This window comes from Dendropsophus ebraccatus, chromosome 2, assembly GCF_027789765.1.
Source record: "Dendropsophus ebraccatus isolate aDenEbr1 chromosome 2, aDenEbr1.pat, whole genome shotgun sequence".
In the NCBI taxonomy this organism is placed as follows: Eukaryota; Metazoa; Chordata; class Amphibia; order Anura; family Hylidae; genus Dendropsophus; species Dendropsophus ebraccatus.
In genome coordinates this window covers 98711631-98730929 of record NC_091455.1, presented here as the reverse complement: position 1 = coordinate 98730929, position 19299 = coordinate 98711631, and the positions used below count along the sequence as shown (strand labels likewise).

Sequence of the window (19299 nt, the reverse complement as noted above, 5' to 3'; positions counted from 1 at the left end):
GCAGACAAGTACATCTTTAGGCTGGGTTCACACTACATATATTTTAGTCAGTATTGTGGTCCTCATATTGCAACCAAAACCAGGAGTGGATTGAAAGCACAGAAAGGATCTGTTCACACAATGTTGAAATGGAGTGGATGGCCGCCATTTAATGGCAAATATTTGCTGTTATTTTAAAACAACGGCTGTTATATTGAAATAATGGCAGTTATTTACCGTTATATGGCGGCCATCCACTCAATTTCAACATTGTGTGAACAGATCCTTTCTGTGTTTTTAATCCACTCCTGGTTTTGGTTGCAATATGAGGACCACAATACTGACTGAAATATACGTAGTGTGAACCCAGCCTGGAAGTGGAGGCTGAATCGTTCAGCCAGGACCCAAATATGACGTTGGGGCGCATGAAATGCCTATTAAATCCCATCATGAAGGAACTAAAGATAAATTGATGGAAAATTGCAGCAGTTTTTACAGTATATTGTTTTTCCGCCATTATTCTGTTATTTATTTATTTTATTATTATTATTTCAAATTAGTTTGCTTTGCAACAATATGTCTGAAGGATACCTTCTAGCGTTAAATATTCCCTTTAACTCTTGTGTAAACCACGTGCCATGCAAATTATAACTGTCAATCGTTTTTGAATGCGCATTGCACACTTTTCTAATAAATTCAGCTGCACATCTACATTATATCACCCTGACTAGATTTCTGAAGTGATAGAAATGTAATCTATTGTATTCAGGATAATGTCATAACACTTTACATTCCTATGTTTTCCTGTATACAAATAAAAGATAACTATGTTATTCAATAACCCAAACACACATGAAGCTAATGATTCTTCCCAGGGTCAACAGTCAGGCAGAGCAGTAAATTTATAGGGAAGCTTGAAGATGACTTGAAGAGCGAGTGGGCGGATATACTGCTCAATAAATTGAGTATTGTTTACTTGTGTTGCACTCACAGATTGAAATGTGCTGTGAGGTCACTTGGTAGCTGTTGTATCACATTGTGCCTAGTCTGTTGACAGTTCCAAGTCAGCTCCAGTGGCCTCACAGCAGGTTACAAATGAGAGTGAACACTGAAGTTTCATATAGCTAATAATAAGATCTCTTGGGAAAACGCTTCATGTAAAAGAGGAAGAAAGTTGAAGCTCATTGCCTGCACTTTTTCTGGGAGATAAATCATTTAGCCATGCTGCTGTGTTGACAAAAAGAAATTAGTGTGTTCGGTAGATAATGTAGACTTTCTTAGATCTTTTTACATCTATGTGTTTGCTTCTGTAATTCCTTGTTTTCTAACTATAAACAATGTTCATATTTTTTTCATACATTTTGGAAAACAGCAACTAATGTGAAGAACTCAGGGGGGAGATTTATCAAACTGGTGTAAAGTAGAATTGGCTTAGTTGCCCCCAGCAACCAATCAGATTCCACCTTTCATTTTTCAAATAATCTGAGAAATGAAAGGTGAAATCTGATTGGTTGCTAGGGGCAACTAAGCCAATTCTACTTCACACCAGTTTGATAAATCTCCCCCACAGTTTTTTTTAGCCTTCAAACTTGTGAACCATGGACATGGGAAAGATACTGCAAAAAACACTGGACTTCAAACACATAACTTCCATATACTGTATGCTGCCTCCGGTCCTGGTCATTTTGCTATAGAAGTTGACTAACTTTGTAAAAAACATTATTGACAGAAGAGTCTGACTTGTTAGCATAAGAAAACCAGATTCATTTCTGCTATTCATCTGGGGATTATCTACCTTTAGAAAGGTTAACTGCATTGCTTCAGCAGAAATGTGAAGACTATTGTGTTCTTATACCAGTAAAATAAATTATGGAGTAGGTTATGATTGTCTGAGGAATCCTTAAAGGCGACCTGCTCCAGTCATTCTCTATCGGACTCATCTCCGGTGAGCGCGTGCACGGCTTCTGACGGGGATTTCTCGCCGGCGGGACGGAGTTAGGGACTGGGACTTTGAGCAAGGGGAAAGTATAAGGGGCTCCACTAGGGGGTCGGGCTGGCTTCACCTCGGCAGTCGGGGTGACAGGTCCCCTTTAACAGAAAATTTTAAGGGGTACTCCTAGATTTTGTTTTTAATATAATGGTGTCAATAAGTTATACAGATTTGTAAATTACTTTTATTTAAAATGTTTATGTCTTCCAGTACTTATCAGCTGCTGTATGTCCTACAGGAAGAGGTGTATTTTTTCTAGTCTGACACAATGCTACCAACTCTGTTCGTGTCCAAAGCAGGAGAGGTTTTCTGTGGGGATCTGCTACTGCTTTGGACAGTTCCTGACATAGACAGAGGCGGCAGACTTGAGATTTTTTTGGGGAGACAGTAATGTGTGCAGGGCCAATTGCATTGAAACAGCCCTGCACACATTAAAAGCCCTTTTAAAGTCAGGAACTTTTATATACGTTCTTGCTGCATGGGGTATGTGCAGCAGAAACCTATAAAGTTGTATGGCTGACATGAAGGGGTTAAGGAAACTGTCATGTTCCGAACTGATGACATTCATATTTTGCTGCTAGTCAAAGGAGACACATGGTACCTTTGATAAATCTATCTCAGCTTCCAGAACATGAAACAGTGCTTTAATACTCTGGGAAGCGGTGCCATAGAGACATTCCCATGCTCCTAAAGTGCTGAAGGCTATAACTCCTCCTCGCTCCCCTGCTTATCTTTGATTGACAGGGGCTTTGGAGCACCTCTTTGACACTTTGCACTAGCGAACATAAATATTTTCTATGTTACTGAGGCACAGACAAATATTTTAAAGATACTATGTGTCTCCTTGCACTAATATCTCTTTAACAATGATAGCAGTTTGGCCCATGAATTGCAGCTGACAGATTCCTTATAAATATCTTCTATTCTATACTTCTAAACATCCCATCTCCCTACCTTATCTTTACCCAACAGTATCAAATATTCTACTATAATACTAAATTACTTGATTTTGAACTTAAGATGAGGTGACTCTTAAACCTGGATTTTGGATGCAACACAGGTTCTTCAACCAAATATTGCAGCATTGCTTTGCCTGAATTGCTGCTAATAAAAACAACAGTGGTCCTGGCATGACCCGCAAGTTGGCACATCACAACCCGTGTTCCATCCTGGATGAATTTGTGGTGTCTATCAGGTCACTTATGTCCCACAATGTGACCATATTCACTTTCATTTGGTGTAATGCAGAAAGACTGAAACTTTGATCTTTCATTGTGTGAAGTGTTACAGCCATAGAGGAGTGCTGTAACCAGAAAAAAGACTTGACCTCTCTATAAAGGTCCAAACTTTACTGAAAAGTCCCATTATCGAGTATAACAGTATTTCCACTACATCATTGATTTACTTGGACCTCGATTCACTGATCCTTTTTCTGTTCACATAGGTTTTTTGCATTGAGTATTTTTTAACTAGTAATTAATCTTCATTTTCATGTTCTAATTTATAAATTTTGCACACTTTTTGCAAATTTAAAGGTGAAAGTAACTAAGGTCTGCATATGGCAGTCTCCACTAAATATTAATTGCAAACTCACCAATCTGCCTGAACATTTTATTTACAGTCAGATTTACTAAATCAAAAATATATATATATTTTTGCATGTAATACTTACATGTGGTAAACACACCGGCAAAGACCCAGCACTGCCCATATTTTACCGGCATCTTGGAGCTATAATATTCCAGCAGGATCTCTACACTTCCAGTCCAAGCAGATGGTGATACCCCATACGTATAATCGTTATTCCAGCTTCCTGCCACAACACCATCATCATCTTTGCCATTTATCTATAAATATAGAAAAGCAAGTCATGAACTCCTTCTTTTGTAACATATAAAACATGCCAAAGAGAATTCCAGCTAGATAGTGTAAGTTTGTCAAAAGGTTATGGGAATCAATGTAGAAAGTGTCAACCATGGGAGACTTGTAAGACTGATGATCACAAGGAACAAAAAAAGCTCAGTATTTCTCAACCTGACTGTGCGGCATTCCATCGCCATTCCAACTAGCTTCATGCCTTAGTAAGTATCTGACCCACTTTTATGCATCATATTAATATAAGATCACTGTATTATTGTTATACTGTACTATAGTGACCCACTAGAGGGGTGGATCTTCTATAACATTATCAGGGATGTGATAGGTGGTCTATAACTTAAATACAAATCAGGCATTGCAACTATTAACCCAGGAAAAAGCCATTATGTGTGAAATGTACATCAGGTTTGGCTGGGTTCCTTTCCTTCCTTGTTCTGTTCTTACATGGTTCTCTACTTTGTTACACTATTGCAATTTTGCTCATATCTGTCCCATATGGTTGGTTGCCCATGTAGGCCTTGTTCTAGCAAGCATTAGGTATTACAGTTCACCTTTTATTTTATTTTCTCTGCTGTCAGGTGTGCAGACCCATTCAAGGCATTGATTGTTTTGTGCTGGTCTTGGCTTTACATTTGTAGGATTTCTACTCCCTATTATACTTACTTTTGTGCCAGTGCACTTACCACTTGTATACTTACACGTATGTCTGCATTAGGAAGGTAAAGGGGCCTCTCCCTTTAATCTGTTGTGACCCTGTTGTCTATATACAGTTTACCTTTTTAATCTCATGCTTTTATGCTGTTTTTAATGTCTCAATAAAATTTTATGCCTTTACATCTGTGTTTTTGTTTTGTTTTTTAATTTTGTTTTTGATGTTATTGTGACATGAGGGTCCATTATGTAAGGTCTTGGTAGGATTCACTAGATAAATAGATGTAATATTAAAAAGTAAGGCCATCCATGCTATCATGTATCTCTGAAGTCTTCTATAAGAGGCAGTCTACTCAATTAGTTTAATCATTTTACATTCTCTCCTACTATTACACTCTACCATTTTACATGCGTTTGAAACAATGTTAAGATGCTCCCCTCAATTAGGTCTCAAGTCAAGTTGTATGGCTTCCCCAGAGCTTCGCAGGATCTTTGATGCCATGGGCAATTATACTCTCTTATTACTCAGTCAATGAATATAAATGACTTAATGCTGAGCATCAAATATTGGCCTGCCACTTTCCATCACACCGAACTAAAGGCATAATAACACATTTCTTCTCATAATCTATTCCTCATTCTTTTTCAACAACAGAAGAAAGGTATAGGAGCAAATTTAAAGTTTTATACTTTTTAATTTAAAAGTATGGAAGAATAATATGGCTTCTTATAGTACGGGAATTGCTTTGACACCCTTTCTAGCCTAATCTGGAATGGGAAGTGTTCTACGAATGAGGCAAGGTTGTACAAGGAGCTTTCAGAGAAATGTCTTATGTAGCTTGAGTTCTCTTAGAATCTTACATTGATTAAATATACTAGGTGTAGGCGGATCACATCCTTGTGGGAGTCACATTAATGTCTAGCTGTCATTCAGGAGCCTCAGTCATAGAACCACAAAAGCCAATGCCGCAGCTATTATATATATAGTAAGGTTGAAAGAAGACAAGAGTCCATTAAGTGTAGCTCTACTATGGAAGCTCTACTGTGTTGATTCAGGAAGGCAAAACCCATTTTGAGGCAGATGCCAGATAATCCCTAGATCAACATATCACCAGAAATCTAGTAATACAAATGATTTCCCTAATTTGTGCCAAGTGGTGGTATTTATAGTAGTTAGCACACTAGAGCCATAGAGCAGCTGCATAAAGAGCCACTGATCGTCTGCCACTATTGTACCCATTAAAGGGGTTATCCAGTGCTACAAAAACATGGCCACTTTCCCCCTACTGTTGTCTCCAGTTTGGGTGGGGTTTTGAAACTCAGTTCCATTGAAGTAAATGGAGCTTAATTGCAAACTGCACCTGAACTGGAGACAACAGTAGGGGGTAAAGTGGCCATGTTTTTGTAGCACTGGATAACCCGTTTAAGGTGTGCAAACTATGATGTATTCCAGTACTAACATCATCACAAAATATACTCTTATTCGCCATATAACATTGTACATAAAATCGCATCAAATAGAAAGGAGGCTACTTATTGCTTCAACAATGCCCATGCAAAGGAATATTCAAAGTCATCATATACTCTAGCGATATCTTCCATGGTACTGCACTTATGCTTACCCCTCCAGCCAGATCATAGATTTCTATGAGCCGAACATACATTAAAAAAGACTTTTAAGCTACTGGATACTTTGACAGAGTTGAATAAAGAGGTCTGCCATACTGTTCTGTCAAAGGAAAAGAGAGGACCGAGGCAGATATTTTTGGCAGATAGATCCAGATGTATGGAGATGACAGATAATAACAGGAATTGTGATCTGTGATGTGTGAAGCATTTTAATATATAAATGAATGCACGTACCACCGCTGATCCAATACGGCTGATCTTTATAGGATTTCCCCTGCCGGAAAGATCAAGTTCAGCTTTGTCCATTAAAAACAGGCAAGTATCAAGTATCTGTTCTTCAAACTGTAATGACATGAAAGGAAAGGACATGAAGTTATAGTCATGTAGAGTTGTGAATTACAGCAACAAATAATAGAGCATCCAGGGTAATCCTCTTTTGGTACTTAATGTACAGTATGCCTTGAACAAACTAGATGAAATGTTTTGTTTGCACTTGTGGTTCTCCATTTTACCATGGAAAATGAATGTTTTAATAAAAGAGATAAAGTCTATGATCTAAAGATCTAAATGACTACCATTAATTAGACTATTAATATATCTGACGTGTGTCAATTTCACTGCACCTGACAAATGAATTATCCGTAGTTTTTTTTTTTATTAAAAAGCTGTTGTTAAACCTCCAGGGTCTATAAGATGCTAAAATATGGCCTGAAAAAGCCTGAACAAAGGCATAACTTTAAGCTTCTGGGTCCCAATACAAAATCTCTCAAAAGGTCCTCTACCCACTATGTGCCATTCATAATACTGATGTCATCTTATGTAAAAGTGGCTGGAGGAACTATGGGCCTAACTTTGACATCTGCCCCCTTATTGCTATATGCCTGCGACATGACCCTTATTAATAAGGTTTTATATCATATCAAGGGGTATATTATAATAAAGACATCAAGCCTACTAACCAATGATGATATATGTAAGTGATTACAAAAGTAGAGCAAATGCATATTTATTGGGTAAAACTGTACAATTTAAAGAGGCACTAGTACCCTGTTGGGTCTCTGCTAGCCTAGAGACGAGATATGATTAGGCTTGAAGGCATAAAGTTTAAACATGACATCCTGCAGCACATTTGCTGACAGGTTTTGCAGCTGGGCCTATAGATTCTATATACATTTAGAGTGGCAATAAATGTGGCAACTGGACAGGCCAATGAAGTGTTGTAATTTGGCATTCTTGGAAATCCCTTGCTGTGTGTACAAAAGCACTAAGCTGAAAAATGCCCAGTTAGAACTCCTGCCATTGAAGGCAAAACATGTGGTCATAGAATGTCTTAAACATATCGCTGAGGTGTGATATTCCCCCTATATCACTTCTGGGGGTTACCGATTTTTGTATATGACAGCTCCCCAAATCGTCAACCCCAGCTGTCATTGGATCCCAAACAGAACCCAGGCTTGTTGCTAAAGACAATACTGTCCCAGTCTGTAACAATCAAGGATTCTCAACAGAAAACAAAAGAGTGTAACAACCCGCAATAGCTAAGACATTCAGTTTTCATAATATAGATATTATGGTATGGTATTATAGAATGGTAAAACGGCTATAAAACAAATAGAGAAATTAGGTTCTTAGCAAACCGTTTGATCAAATAGCATGTAACAGCTCACCACGTCAAGGTGACCTTTAGAGGGGTGATCCTACACTGACACTGGCCTCTCTAGGGCCAATACAAAGTCTACACACTGGGAATGCAGGATCCATCTAGTCTCTCCATGCCCAGTGTTTAGGCTTACAAGTAAAGAATTTTAGGGCCTAGTTTGGAAAGACCCAGTGTCTAATCAGACCACAGCTCTAATATTCTACTAGATATAACTGCATGGCCAGTTTTGCTGCAATTGATCATTTCAGCAGGTGCATTATTTTTCTTTTTGTCAATAGGTGTGTTTTAGCCTAAAAACTCCAGGAACCCCCTTTTTTCTATGTACAGATTAGTTGACTAATACAAAAAAGCATCAGTTGTGGAAGCCCATCTACAAATAAAAATATATAGATTCCATAACATTAGTATGAACAGTGTGAATGCACCATAAGGACAAGGCCATATAGCAATGTTTTTGTCAATTTTGGATTAGTCTACAGCATTTATCTGCCCGGCATTCCCGCTAATAGATGAAAGTCCTCTATTTTAACAGCAGAATTCCCTATATCGATATTTTAAAATGAGTTTTCTAAACCAAACAACTTTCATATATAAGTATACATTCTGCAATTATAAGTCAGCAACCCCTTTCCCTACTAGCATTGTCTATATTATGAAATCAGGAAAACAAATTTGCAAAGATATTCTCACCTGTCCATATTCCCAGCTCCTTGTCTTCATATTGGTAACTTCTCCATGAAAAATCACACCAACATCATTCATGACATATTCTTCTATCTCTTTTTCGTCATCCATGTACACAGCATCCTCTGTTTATGGTAGCAGAAATGTTAAAAACTTAATATAAAAATATAATGGAACAGAAAAACAGGAAGGCACAGATGTAAATGTAGGCTATGGTCCAACTGTGTTCACACTGTTTTTTTGTGGCAAAAATACAGCAGTATTTTCATAATTACGAGCGTAAATAATAATCATAAACATTACTTCTGGCCACATTTTCTTTAAAAAAAACATTTTGTGAACATACCCTAAAACTGTTGAAAAACTGTCATTTTTTTGTTTCTTTAGGCTATGTTCACACTACGTATCTTTCCGGCCGTAGTGCGAACTGAGAATATACGCACGTAGTTTTGAGGTTGATGCGTTCGTTTGAAAGTATACGATATACGGCCACACAATGCACACTACGTATGAGCTTACGGCCGGATCGTATACGGCGCCGTGAAAAATGAACAAGACCATTGTTTGAGGCAGGGCCGTTTCTAGAGACTGGCGCTGGTGGTTCCACTGAGCTGCGCGTACCCCCGGCCACCCGAATTGAATTTACATCTACCACTAAGTGATATGTGTCTTATCATTTACCCTGAAAATACAGTTTAGTGCAAGCCATTGTGTCTTGTTTTCGAAATGAGTTTTCATGAATAGAGAACAATGTCTCCCTCCATCACCTATGGAAACACTTGCTTCCTGGCTCATATTTTGTTACACTCTGTTGAGCTTCTCTTGACACTTTTATTCCTATTTCATGGTCCAAATTATATTTAAGGTGGGTTTATGTGAAACAGCTTGTAGCCTACCTTTACACCAAGGGTTGAAGAGAATGTATGTGTCTGTGTCAGACCTTCGGGGGGTCCGCAGTATTCCATAAGGGGTTAACACAGCAATATACATGCGGAATTTGCCTATGATGCAGTTTGGAGCAGACAATATTCTTAAAGTGACAGAGTTGTAATCATTCAAAATCATTTTTGCTCCCCATTTTCCTACTTCCAGTTCCTCCACAATAGGGATTGGTATATATGTGCCTTTGCTCTGCTGAGGGTATCGACCTGAAAAAGAAAATCAGATATTTAAAAAAATAATACAGCTGTAGAGGCCACACATAGCGCTGGTGTGCTACGTTATTGGTGTGGTTCAGGCTATGCCAATAGTGCCCCATACAGGCTCTATACAGAGCCATACTACACTAATAATATAGCATGCATAACATAATAAAGAAGAAATAAATGAAATAATGTTCTGTATTACATTAGTCGTCCTGAGTGGGCCTATAGACATCTCTGTAACAGAGAGCAGAATGTATAAAAGTAATATAAACACTTTAAACAGTACCTACAGTACTCCACATAATTTACAGTACCAGTCTCTGTATGGTCAGTGGGCCTTTTGTGCTCCCTATATTCAAGAACCCAGGTAAATTTATAACCTATGTACTGCTTACAGGTATATCCCTGGACAGACTAAAGATTACCTTATGTTTGTAACATAGTAAAATGTTACACAGCATAATTGCAAATGAGGACGAGGGGCCTAAAAGTTTCAATCCCTATCAACTTCAATGAGTCGTTTGGGTCTATTGGGGTTCCCTTTTGGTTTATTCCATAAGTTGTATGGCAACAATAGCCCTGCATGCTTGCCATTAAATGTGGTGGAATTGTGGAGGGAAATTTCAACACAAAATAGTGCTAGTAGGACAAAATGGAATTGTAGTTCAGTTAACTATGATAGAAATTAGTTAATATTGGGATAAGGGAATTTTCCAGAGTAATATTTTTGTTAGGCCAGATTAAAAGACATTGGGGGATATTTTCAAACTGGTGTAAAGTGAAACTGGCTCAGTTGCCCCTAGCAACCAATCAGATTCCACCTTTCATTTTCCAAAGAGCCTGTGAGGAATGAAAGGTGGAATTTGATTGGTTGCTAGGGGCAACTCAGCCAGTTTCACTTTATACCATATTTGATAAATCTCCCCCATTGCGTACATCATTGCATACATCAGTCTAGTGCAACCACACTGAAGGGCAACTATGTTGGATCATATAAGTCCAGTGTCATGTCCCACTTCAGCTTGTGGTGCATTGAATGGGAGCAGGTTTCTTTCTTAAAGGGAATCTGTCACTAGGTGTATGTTGCCTTAAGTGATTGCAGCATAAACTAGTGATATAAATGCTAAACAGATTGGTGTATTACTTGTATAATTCTGATCAGCCATTCTCCTAATATGCAGGAGAATAGGATTCTTGACACACCCCTCCCCCCACCATCCAGCTGCTGAATGACATCTGCCTGCCTATACACAGAATGGATAGATAACTGCCAATCAGCAGCTGGTGGGTGAAGTTTTCTGCTTCTCATGAATATCTAGGACTACTGGGCTCACGCTCATAATGAAGAGGACTTATTGTCCATGTTATTCAGGAGGATATCTCTGAATCAGCTGCACAGAACAATGTAAGTGATACACCATCCTGTTCAGCTTCTCTGTCACTAGGTTATGCTACCCTTAGATAGGACAGCATAAACCTACTGACAGAGTCTCTTTAAGGTGCCTTAATACTTGCAATAACTGTCGTCTGAACGATTTTTCGGCCGACAGTTTTCTCTCCTTTCCTCCCTATACACATAAACTGTCATCCAATCACTGTATTCTTTATGTATTCATGTATAAGAAATCTGAAAATGTCCGACATATTTAAAGCTGGGTAGCAGTTGATCGAGGCTCCAAACAGGTCCTCCAACTGCAGTGTTAGATCAGCCTAAGCATTGTCATCCTAAAATCAATGCATTCTAGACAGGATACTTTTCTATGACTCTGCATTAGAAGCTGCTATTTAAAGTAAATACAGTATCTATACTATTACAGTATGAGTTACGGTCAATACTCAAGTATATTTAGAAACACATTTACAGGATTTCTTCATGGTTAGTTGTTATTTCATTCATGATTATATTTGGTGCATTAAGAAATGCACATGACTCTGATCAATAACAATGGATTTTTAAAATTCCTGTTACACAATGTTACCTAAAATAGCTAACCCCATTGTATATATCCACTTCCTCCCAGCACCATCAATATGAATTAGATTAAAGAGACAATTTGTGGATATAAGAGAAATAAATCATCTCTCATGGATGTGAAAGAAATATGAGATTGTGGGATAAAATAGCAGTGACTGTATGGAAGATGCTTTATCAAAAGACAAACACAAACTGACTTCAGAAGATAGATGCTGGCAAAAATATAACCTGTCGTCTGAGCGTTTTTAAGGCAGTGAAGAAACAAACTGTGTAAGATTCAATAAAATGTGCAAATCATGAAAAATAGGTTGCATGTAATACATATGCAATACACTCAGGTTATGACCATGACACACATCTAATAGCTGAAAATAAACAGAAACATTGGTTTTCTCCTAGCTAATTGCTTGGTGCTAGATACTTGGCACATTGCAATCTGTTCTATAGCCTCTTTACATCATATTAGTGGTCTGATTGTCTTGTCTTGGGTATTGAACTATACATTTCGTTCTTTTTTAGACACTATTTGTGTTAATATTGTTGGTAAATTATATTGTAATAGCAATTTAAAAACTATGGTGGACTACAAAAAAATTCAAGTCATCAGTAGGTCATAGAAAGAACAATAAAGGCTCTTTTATGTGACCCAACACTGCTACAATAATGATCGCTGACTTTGGTGGTCGACGCTTGTTTGCTGAGCTTGCACAAGGCTCAATCAATTGTATGGCGGCATGAGTATTGATCAGCCGCTGATCAGGCATTTTCTATCCACACAGAACATAAGTAGAAATATTAAAGGATACATATCACTTTGTCAATGCGAAAGTATACGCTGTGAAAATGCTGACAGGTAGGCTGTCTCTCCTGACACAAGTGAGGTAGGGGAACTCCCAGAAGTGCCATAGACTGCATTATAATGCATTTACAATACAGTCAATGGCACTTTCAGAAGTTCCTGTACCTTACTAGCATCAAGGGAGACTTGTTGGCATTTTCATGGTGTATCCCGCCATGCCAGTAAAGTGATAGATAATCTTTAAAGAAGAGGACTTTAGCATAGAATTGCCACTCTGTAAACTGACAAAGGCAGGGGAGTGGGCTGGGTAAGTATACCTCTTTGTTATGTTCCCCGCAGCCCCATTTATTGATAATATATTTCTGAAAGCTCATCAGGTTAGTTTACAAATAAAATAGGATGAAGGGCCCCTATGCTCCAAAAGTTTGCAACTATAAAAAAAAAATTGAATACAATCTTATTCTAGATTTTTAAATAGATTTTTCTGGGTCACACCGTGTTGTACACATTTTTTTTAATTTATTTTTTACAAATTATCAAAAACAGCTAAATTGCTAAGAGTACATTTATTACATGTGCAAATGCAGTGCAAAGTATTATAACTAGAGATGAGCGAACCGAGTTCGGGTTCAAGACGATCTGAACCAGATCGTTTGGCATTTGATTAGCGGTGGCTGCTGAACTTGGATAAAGCTCTAAGGTTGTCTGGAAAACATGGATACAGCCAATGACTATATCCATGTTTTCCAACATTTCGCTAATCAAATGCCGAAAGTTCGGGTTCGGATCGACTCGAGCATGCTCGAGGTTCGCTCATCTCTAATTATAACCTATTCGCAAAGTGTGTTCTAGGAGCACTATTTTACCAAGAAAGATTACAATCTGCTGCTCCTCCTCGAAAATATGCATCCTACTGGTTTTATTATTTTAACATTCCAGGGTTGTATCACAAGAAGAGAATAATCTGAGCATGGATAGTATGGATAGTACAAAGAGAGAAAGCAGAAAATGGAAATGAATAATACAACATCACGGGGCAAGATAAATATAATATCCAGAGTTCTGAGGAACTGAGTAATCCATAACCTTATGAACGTATTGACTATCATTTATGTAAATATGTATATAGGATTCTGATTTTTGTGGTATACCTATTTGTCTGTTTGTTTATAATTTTCTCCTGAGCACCTTATCTAGAGTAGGGATTGACACCCTGGTTGGGGCCACCCTATTAAGGAGGTGGGCACCCCAAAAGGCAGGGGAAGACCACAGTCCAATAAGAGCAGGGTACACATCCCCTGTGTCCTGTCCTTGCCACATGACCCATCCATCCATAATCTGGCCATTTATTTCCCTACTCTATATGTAATATAGCACAATATTTTGTAGTAATTTGATGTGATGTGTTTTGGTGCGAACGATTGTTGAAGCATGCGCCTTTTAAACAAATCAATAAACGTTATGTTTTAGAGTTCATTTGACCTACGGTGGTCTCTTCTCCTTGGTGAATATAATATAAAATAATCCTGAGATTTGAAAACTGAATAATCTTGCAGTTTTCATTCTCACTGATGGAACTAAAACCAAGCTAAGACTTTCCATTGTTTCTGTGTCACGTTTAGTAATGTTTCACATTCATCTCAAGGGGAGAGACTGTGTCTATTGTCATCTGTGTTCATGGGTCTTGCTTTAAAACATGTCACTAAATGCAGTTAAGAAGAGCCCAGGCAATATGGCAGCCCCCATAACATTGTGAAATAAAGAAAATTACAGTCAGAAAATAGATACAGATTAGAATAAAAGAACAAATTTTTAGTATCTGACTCTAATCAATCAGTAAAAGAAAATTTCGGTGACACAGACCCTTTAATATACTGCACCTCCTTAATAAGGTATACTTCACTGTTCCCCTTAATACACTGTGCCCACCTCTGTGAGTGGAGAAGAGAGTGCATAGAAGAGAAAAGAATAACAAAATACAATACAGTAACCCTTGGATGACTACAGCTGTGCAATATATACAGAAAAAAATACATAATACGGACATCTAGTGGCAAAACTTATACATAACTTCATCACCACTTTACTTTCGAAATACAAGGCTTTCGCGAGGGGTGTTCAAAGCAGAAACACCCGTGGTGGGACACCACATGTTAACCCCTCCTTAATAAGATATAACATACTGTGACTACCTGTCTGGGGCAAAGAAACCCAGCATTTCATAAACACAGCATCTCTGTCAGAACAAAGCTGCTGACAGAGATGCTGTGTATCAGGCAAGACCACTCCCCCCCCCCCACCACCACCGCCTTGCACCCAGGTAAAATTTAGGGGTGCACTCTAACTTGTCAAGGTTCTTTCACTCTGTATTTTATAGGTTGTAACTTGAAACCAGATTTTTTTTTTTTTTTTTGTCCTTCCAGTTTTTGTGGTTTTATGAAGGTATGTGCATGTAGACATAGGTCTAAGTAATATATATGACCATCTATGTATGCAGATTCACTTTGGTGCTTGGAACTTTCTGCTTGGGTCACACAACGTACATTTTATAACAAGAATGGCCATTACTTTCAATTAAAACAATGGCCGTTCTTTTCATAGTGAAATGGGTTGCATTGAAGTCAATGCAAACAACAGCAGTTATCAACACAATGTATTGAACAATAGCCGTTGTTTCATATGGCCGTTGAACTAATGAGCATGTAAATTATTTCCAGCCTTTGCGCATTGATTTGTTTTGAGTGCCAAATAACGGCCGTTGTTTATACGTTGTTTGAACATAGCCTTAGCCTCAATTATGTGTTTTTATAAAATTTTTATAACCTTTTCGAAAACTCTCTGGATCAGTGAAAATATTTTAATCCAGGCTTACATATGACTGTGTAACTGTCATCTCCGCAATGCAAATTTCTATTTTTTTTGTTTATTCAACACATCATGTTAACTTACAACTGCTACAGCATATTTACTATTACGCATAACTTATAATTTTTGATTATTTGGAATTTCTTCTCTTTTGTTCTTGCTCTTTTATTATTTCTACTATTGAAAAGGAAAAATAAAGGTTATTGGTGGAATAATACAATTGGTAAAGGGTATTGAATAGGAACCATGTAACCAGAAAAGGATTTTAGCTGCCAACTTCCCTTTAAGTATATTTTTAAGCACTGGTAAATATGAAATATATTTTATTGTTCACTGGTCCATGGCACCTGATCAAATCTTTAAAGCATGTACAAGCCTTAAAGGGAAGAAACACGCAATGTGGACAAAAAACATTATGAGAAGGTCTGAATTCATATCTGAACTAAGCTGACATCCTAAAGCACTTTTTATGAATTGTTTACCAAGCCTACTGCATCATAAACCAAGCACTGATGTGTAAATCTAGGAATATTGGAGAATTAAACTTAGATAAGTATTGTGTCAAGCCAGAAGCCTGGGAACCTTCTCATTTATTATTAAGCATAGAGGAAAACTGTACAAATTGGTAAAATAAGTGAAGCATTCTGGTATTCCATCAAAGTTAATTTATTATGCTAACAGCAATAACTGAAATATTGATGAGAAATTTTTAATTTTGGTTCAATACTAGACGACCTTTGTTTTGCATTTGCATTTTTTTCTGATCTTAATGCTATAGATTAATATGTGTTGTAATGAGAAAACCAATGCAGAGTTCTAGAATGTATGATTATTTAATCTCACATTTATCCTCATGCTAGCAATGATCTTGAGAGGTAATCAGGGGTAAATTTACCTATAGGCACAGGTGACCTGACCTGTGCCAATAAGCAGTGCTGCTAAAGAAAGAAATTACTGTACATATGACTACAATGAATAGTGTGTATTCACAATCCTACCTTATGTCTCTATATGTTCATTAGGCACTCAGGATTAGAACACTAAGGAGGGGTAAAATAAGAGCAAGTAAGAATGTTATATGTTGTGCACCCCAAAGTTATGGTCCCGTGAGAACAATTATAGGCATAATTTAGAATAAACCACTATTTGTATTGATGAGAAGCAGAACTATTCCTAGCCATAATATAACTCATATACAACATTTTTTCTCGAGATTCCTGCTCTGCAGCCCTATCTTCTTAATTTACAGTTGATCCTGATCTAGTGGGAGGAGAGTAGCTGCTATGATGGCTGCTATACATGGCGTACACAGAAGACAAAAATTCTCTACCCTGGTTACCCTGGTTAAGCTGTTGGACTCTGGGCTGCCATTTTGCACCTGCACCTACACACCAGGTTACACTTGTGCTATCCAAACCCTGAGTGCGGTGCCCATTTGTCCGGGGGTGGGTTTCAATGCCACTCCAGGCTAAGTGCCCAAGTAATCAAACACCCACAGAGCTGCGTCAACACAGCATAGGTTACCCTGGCATACTGCACCCACAAGTAGCCCCAGAACGAGCATGGACGATGGCAAAGAAGCATACAGAGCAACGATAGAGAGCAGGTGCAGAACCAGGATGGTACAGCTGGTGGTGGGTATCATCCGGTGGTGTTACAAAAGCCTTGGTTTGCTGTTGAGTGTATACTTGTAAAAGCCTCATCCTCAATGCTATTGGGCCTTCTCTCCCATAAAATGAATTTGCGGGCCTGCCATCAATTTAGACAGTGTCCTCTATACATTCCCTCTACAGCGATGCAGAGAAGACTGAAGGCTGTTTAACTGTGGCCAATTGAAAAGCTACAGGAAATCCATAAGGACTTTAAAGTTGTTAACAGCCTTTGACAATCCATTTTTGAATGATCCTGTGAAAATAGGCTGATTGTAGCTTTCTATTCTTGAGTGTGCCTCCACGCATACCGGATCCGCAGCTGATTTCACGCTGCGGGTTTGCAGTGAAATCCGCTGCGGATCCATGTAGTGTGAAGGCCTATGGGTTACATATCTGCAGCAGAATTTTCATTCCGCTGCGGATATGTAACCTGGCCCCTTTAAAACCCGCAGCCTGCAGCCTCCCAGCATCTCCTGGCGGTCAGTAGAGATGAGCGAACCTGCCGAGGTTCGGGTTTGTATGAACCTGAACTCTCGGCTTCTGACTGCCACTGTCTGCCCGCTCCGTAGAGAGTGTGAATACAGCCGGAGGACCGCCTGGAAAACTGGGAAACAGCCGATGGCTATGGCTGTATCCCAGTTTTCCAGCGGGCAGACAGCGGCAGTCAGAAGCCGAGAGTTCAGGTTCATACAAACCCGAACTTCGGCAGGTTCGCTCATCTCAATAGGTCATTCCTATAAATCAATAGGTCATTCATATATCACTTGGACATGCAGGGTCCTCCACAGACAGAGACGCCTCGTGTAGGTTATGGAGGCCACAGTGGGGAAACCCCTCTATTATTTTAGAGTTCCCTTCCACAGCTTTTAAAAATAGAGAACCTATTTACGTACCATGTGGCAGCACATCGCTTCAAATTTTCAATATGGATAACTACTAATTAATTTTGCATAGCAATTTGAAGCCTTAACAGGTTCATTTAGTCTTTTTTTTTAGACAGGGTCTAGAATATGGCAGGCTGGTCAGTATTGATGAAGTTAAGATGGACAGTTCTAAAACATCACTAAGGATATTTATTTACCGAAGCTCCAAGTGCAATGCATTTCCTCTGGCCACAAGAATCATATTACAAAGTATTGCTTCAGTCAAAACACAAGAAAAAAAGACAACCACGGAATCTTCTCTTTTCGGAAAATCCTATTGCATTTTGGGTGTCTACCAATGACTAAGTGGTTCATAATGATTTTCTTCTGGCTAAGATAATACATACATTCTTTATAAATCAGCTGTGTTGTCTTCTGCCATTTTTAAGATTTATGCAGATACTGAGTGTACCATTAACTCTAGACTAGAGCAGAGGAACACTAGCGATGGGATTATTTATGGATGTTTGTACCATCCCGCCATTCGAACAAAGATTGATGATTACATTATCAGATCTAATCACACAATTTCCTTGTTGTCATTATTAGGACTATTATATTCAACAGGGATATTATTACTAATCTTTAGCTCTGTACGAATAGGCTGTTGGACTGCATTAGTCACTTGTATAACCTAATTTAATATGTTTAACTTTACTGCCTTGATACCAAACATAATTTTATATATAGATTTTGCAATTCAATACATGACAGCTCTGCACTCAAGACAGAGTAATCACTAGTGATTAAACAAAAATGTACTTGTAGAAATAGTATCGGGTCTGCTGATTTATGATAACACATATTATGGGAATTAGAAAAAGAGCTAAAAGAGGTCAGGCTTCCTGAAGTCATTGTGCAGGCAAATGAACAAGCAGTCGAGTAAGTAGAAAGTAAATGGACAAGAAATGAGAACTAGACTTGGACGTTTTAATAGTTTATTAAGGCATCTTTGAACACTAGTCTATTAGATGCTTTAGCTACAGCCAATGTTAGGCCACGTCTGGTCATACATACATAGGTAATCAAGGTGCACCTATTAAATAGGAGGTTGACAGATACCTTTTATATCACAGGGAAAAAAGGATTGGGCATGTTGAAATCTTCCTTTCCTGTTGGACTGCTGGGCATTCCCGTGCCAGAAGTCATCAGCTGTACTCACACAAGTTGGTGGATTTGGCTGACAGTAGATAGCAGAACCGCCCCAATGATTTATTACCATAATTAGCATACAGGAAGTGGCATTTTTATAAACCTTTCCCTATCTGTTTCAATACCATGGTTGTAATTTAGGGTCTTGAAAATTTGTGACAGATTTTATTTATTTATTTTTTTGTACAAAATCTTTTTAAAATTTTGTAGTGTAGATGGGTTGACAACACTACATCACCAATAGCATGTGGTACCATTATGTTGAGCACGTAGAATAGTTCTAGAAAATGTGTGAGATCACTTTTTCCATGCCTGAG

General features: G+C 38.2%; 1 protein-coding gene across 3 annotated transcripts in view; it reads right to left on the bottom strand.

Moving 5' to 3' along the window:
• F13A1 (coagulation factor XIII A chain) overlaps positions 1-19299 on the bottom strand; it is an 86086-nt gene that overhangs the window by 59518 nt on the left and 7269 nt on the right. The window contains exons 1-5 of one of the 3 annotated variants that reach the window (XM_069958058.1): positions 10761-10867; positions 9368-9619; positions 8478-8596; positions 6362-6469; positions 3642-3816 (exon numbers count right to left, since the gene is read on the bottom strand). In XM_069958058.1, coding sequence (XP_069814159.1) covers positions 3642-3816; positions 6362-6469; positions 8478-8596; positions 9368-9619; positions 10761-10782 — 676 coding nt within the window. In that variant the 5' untranslated portion in view covers positions 10783-10867. Of the gene's footprint in view, positions 1-3641; positions 3817-6361; positions 6470-8477; positions 8597-9367; positions 9620-10041; positions 10390-10760; positions 10868-19299 lie in introns of those variants that run through there. The other 2 variants (XM_069958059.1, XM_069958057.1) reach the window with 2 other exon arrangements.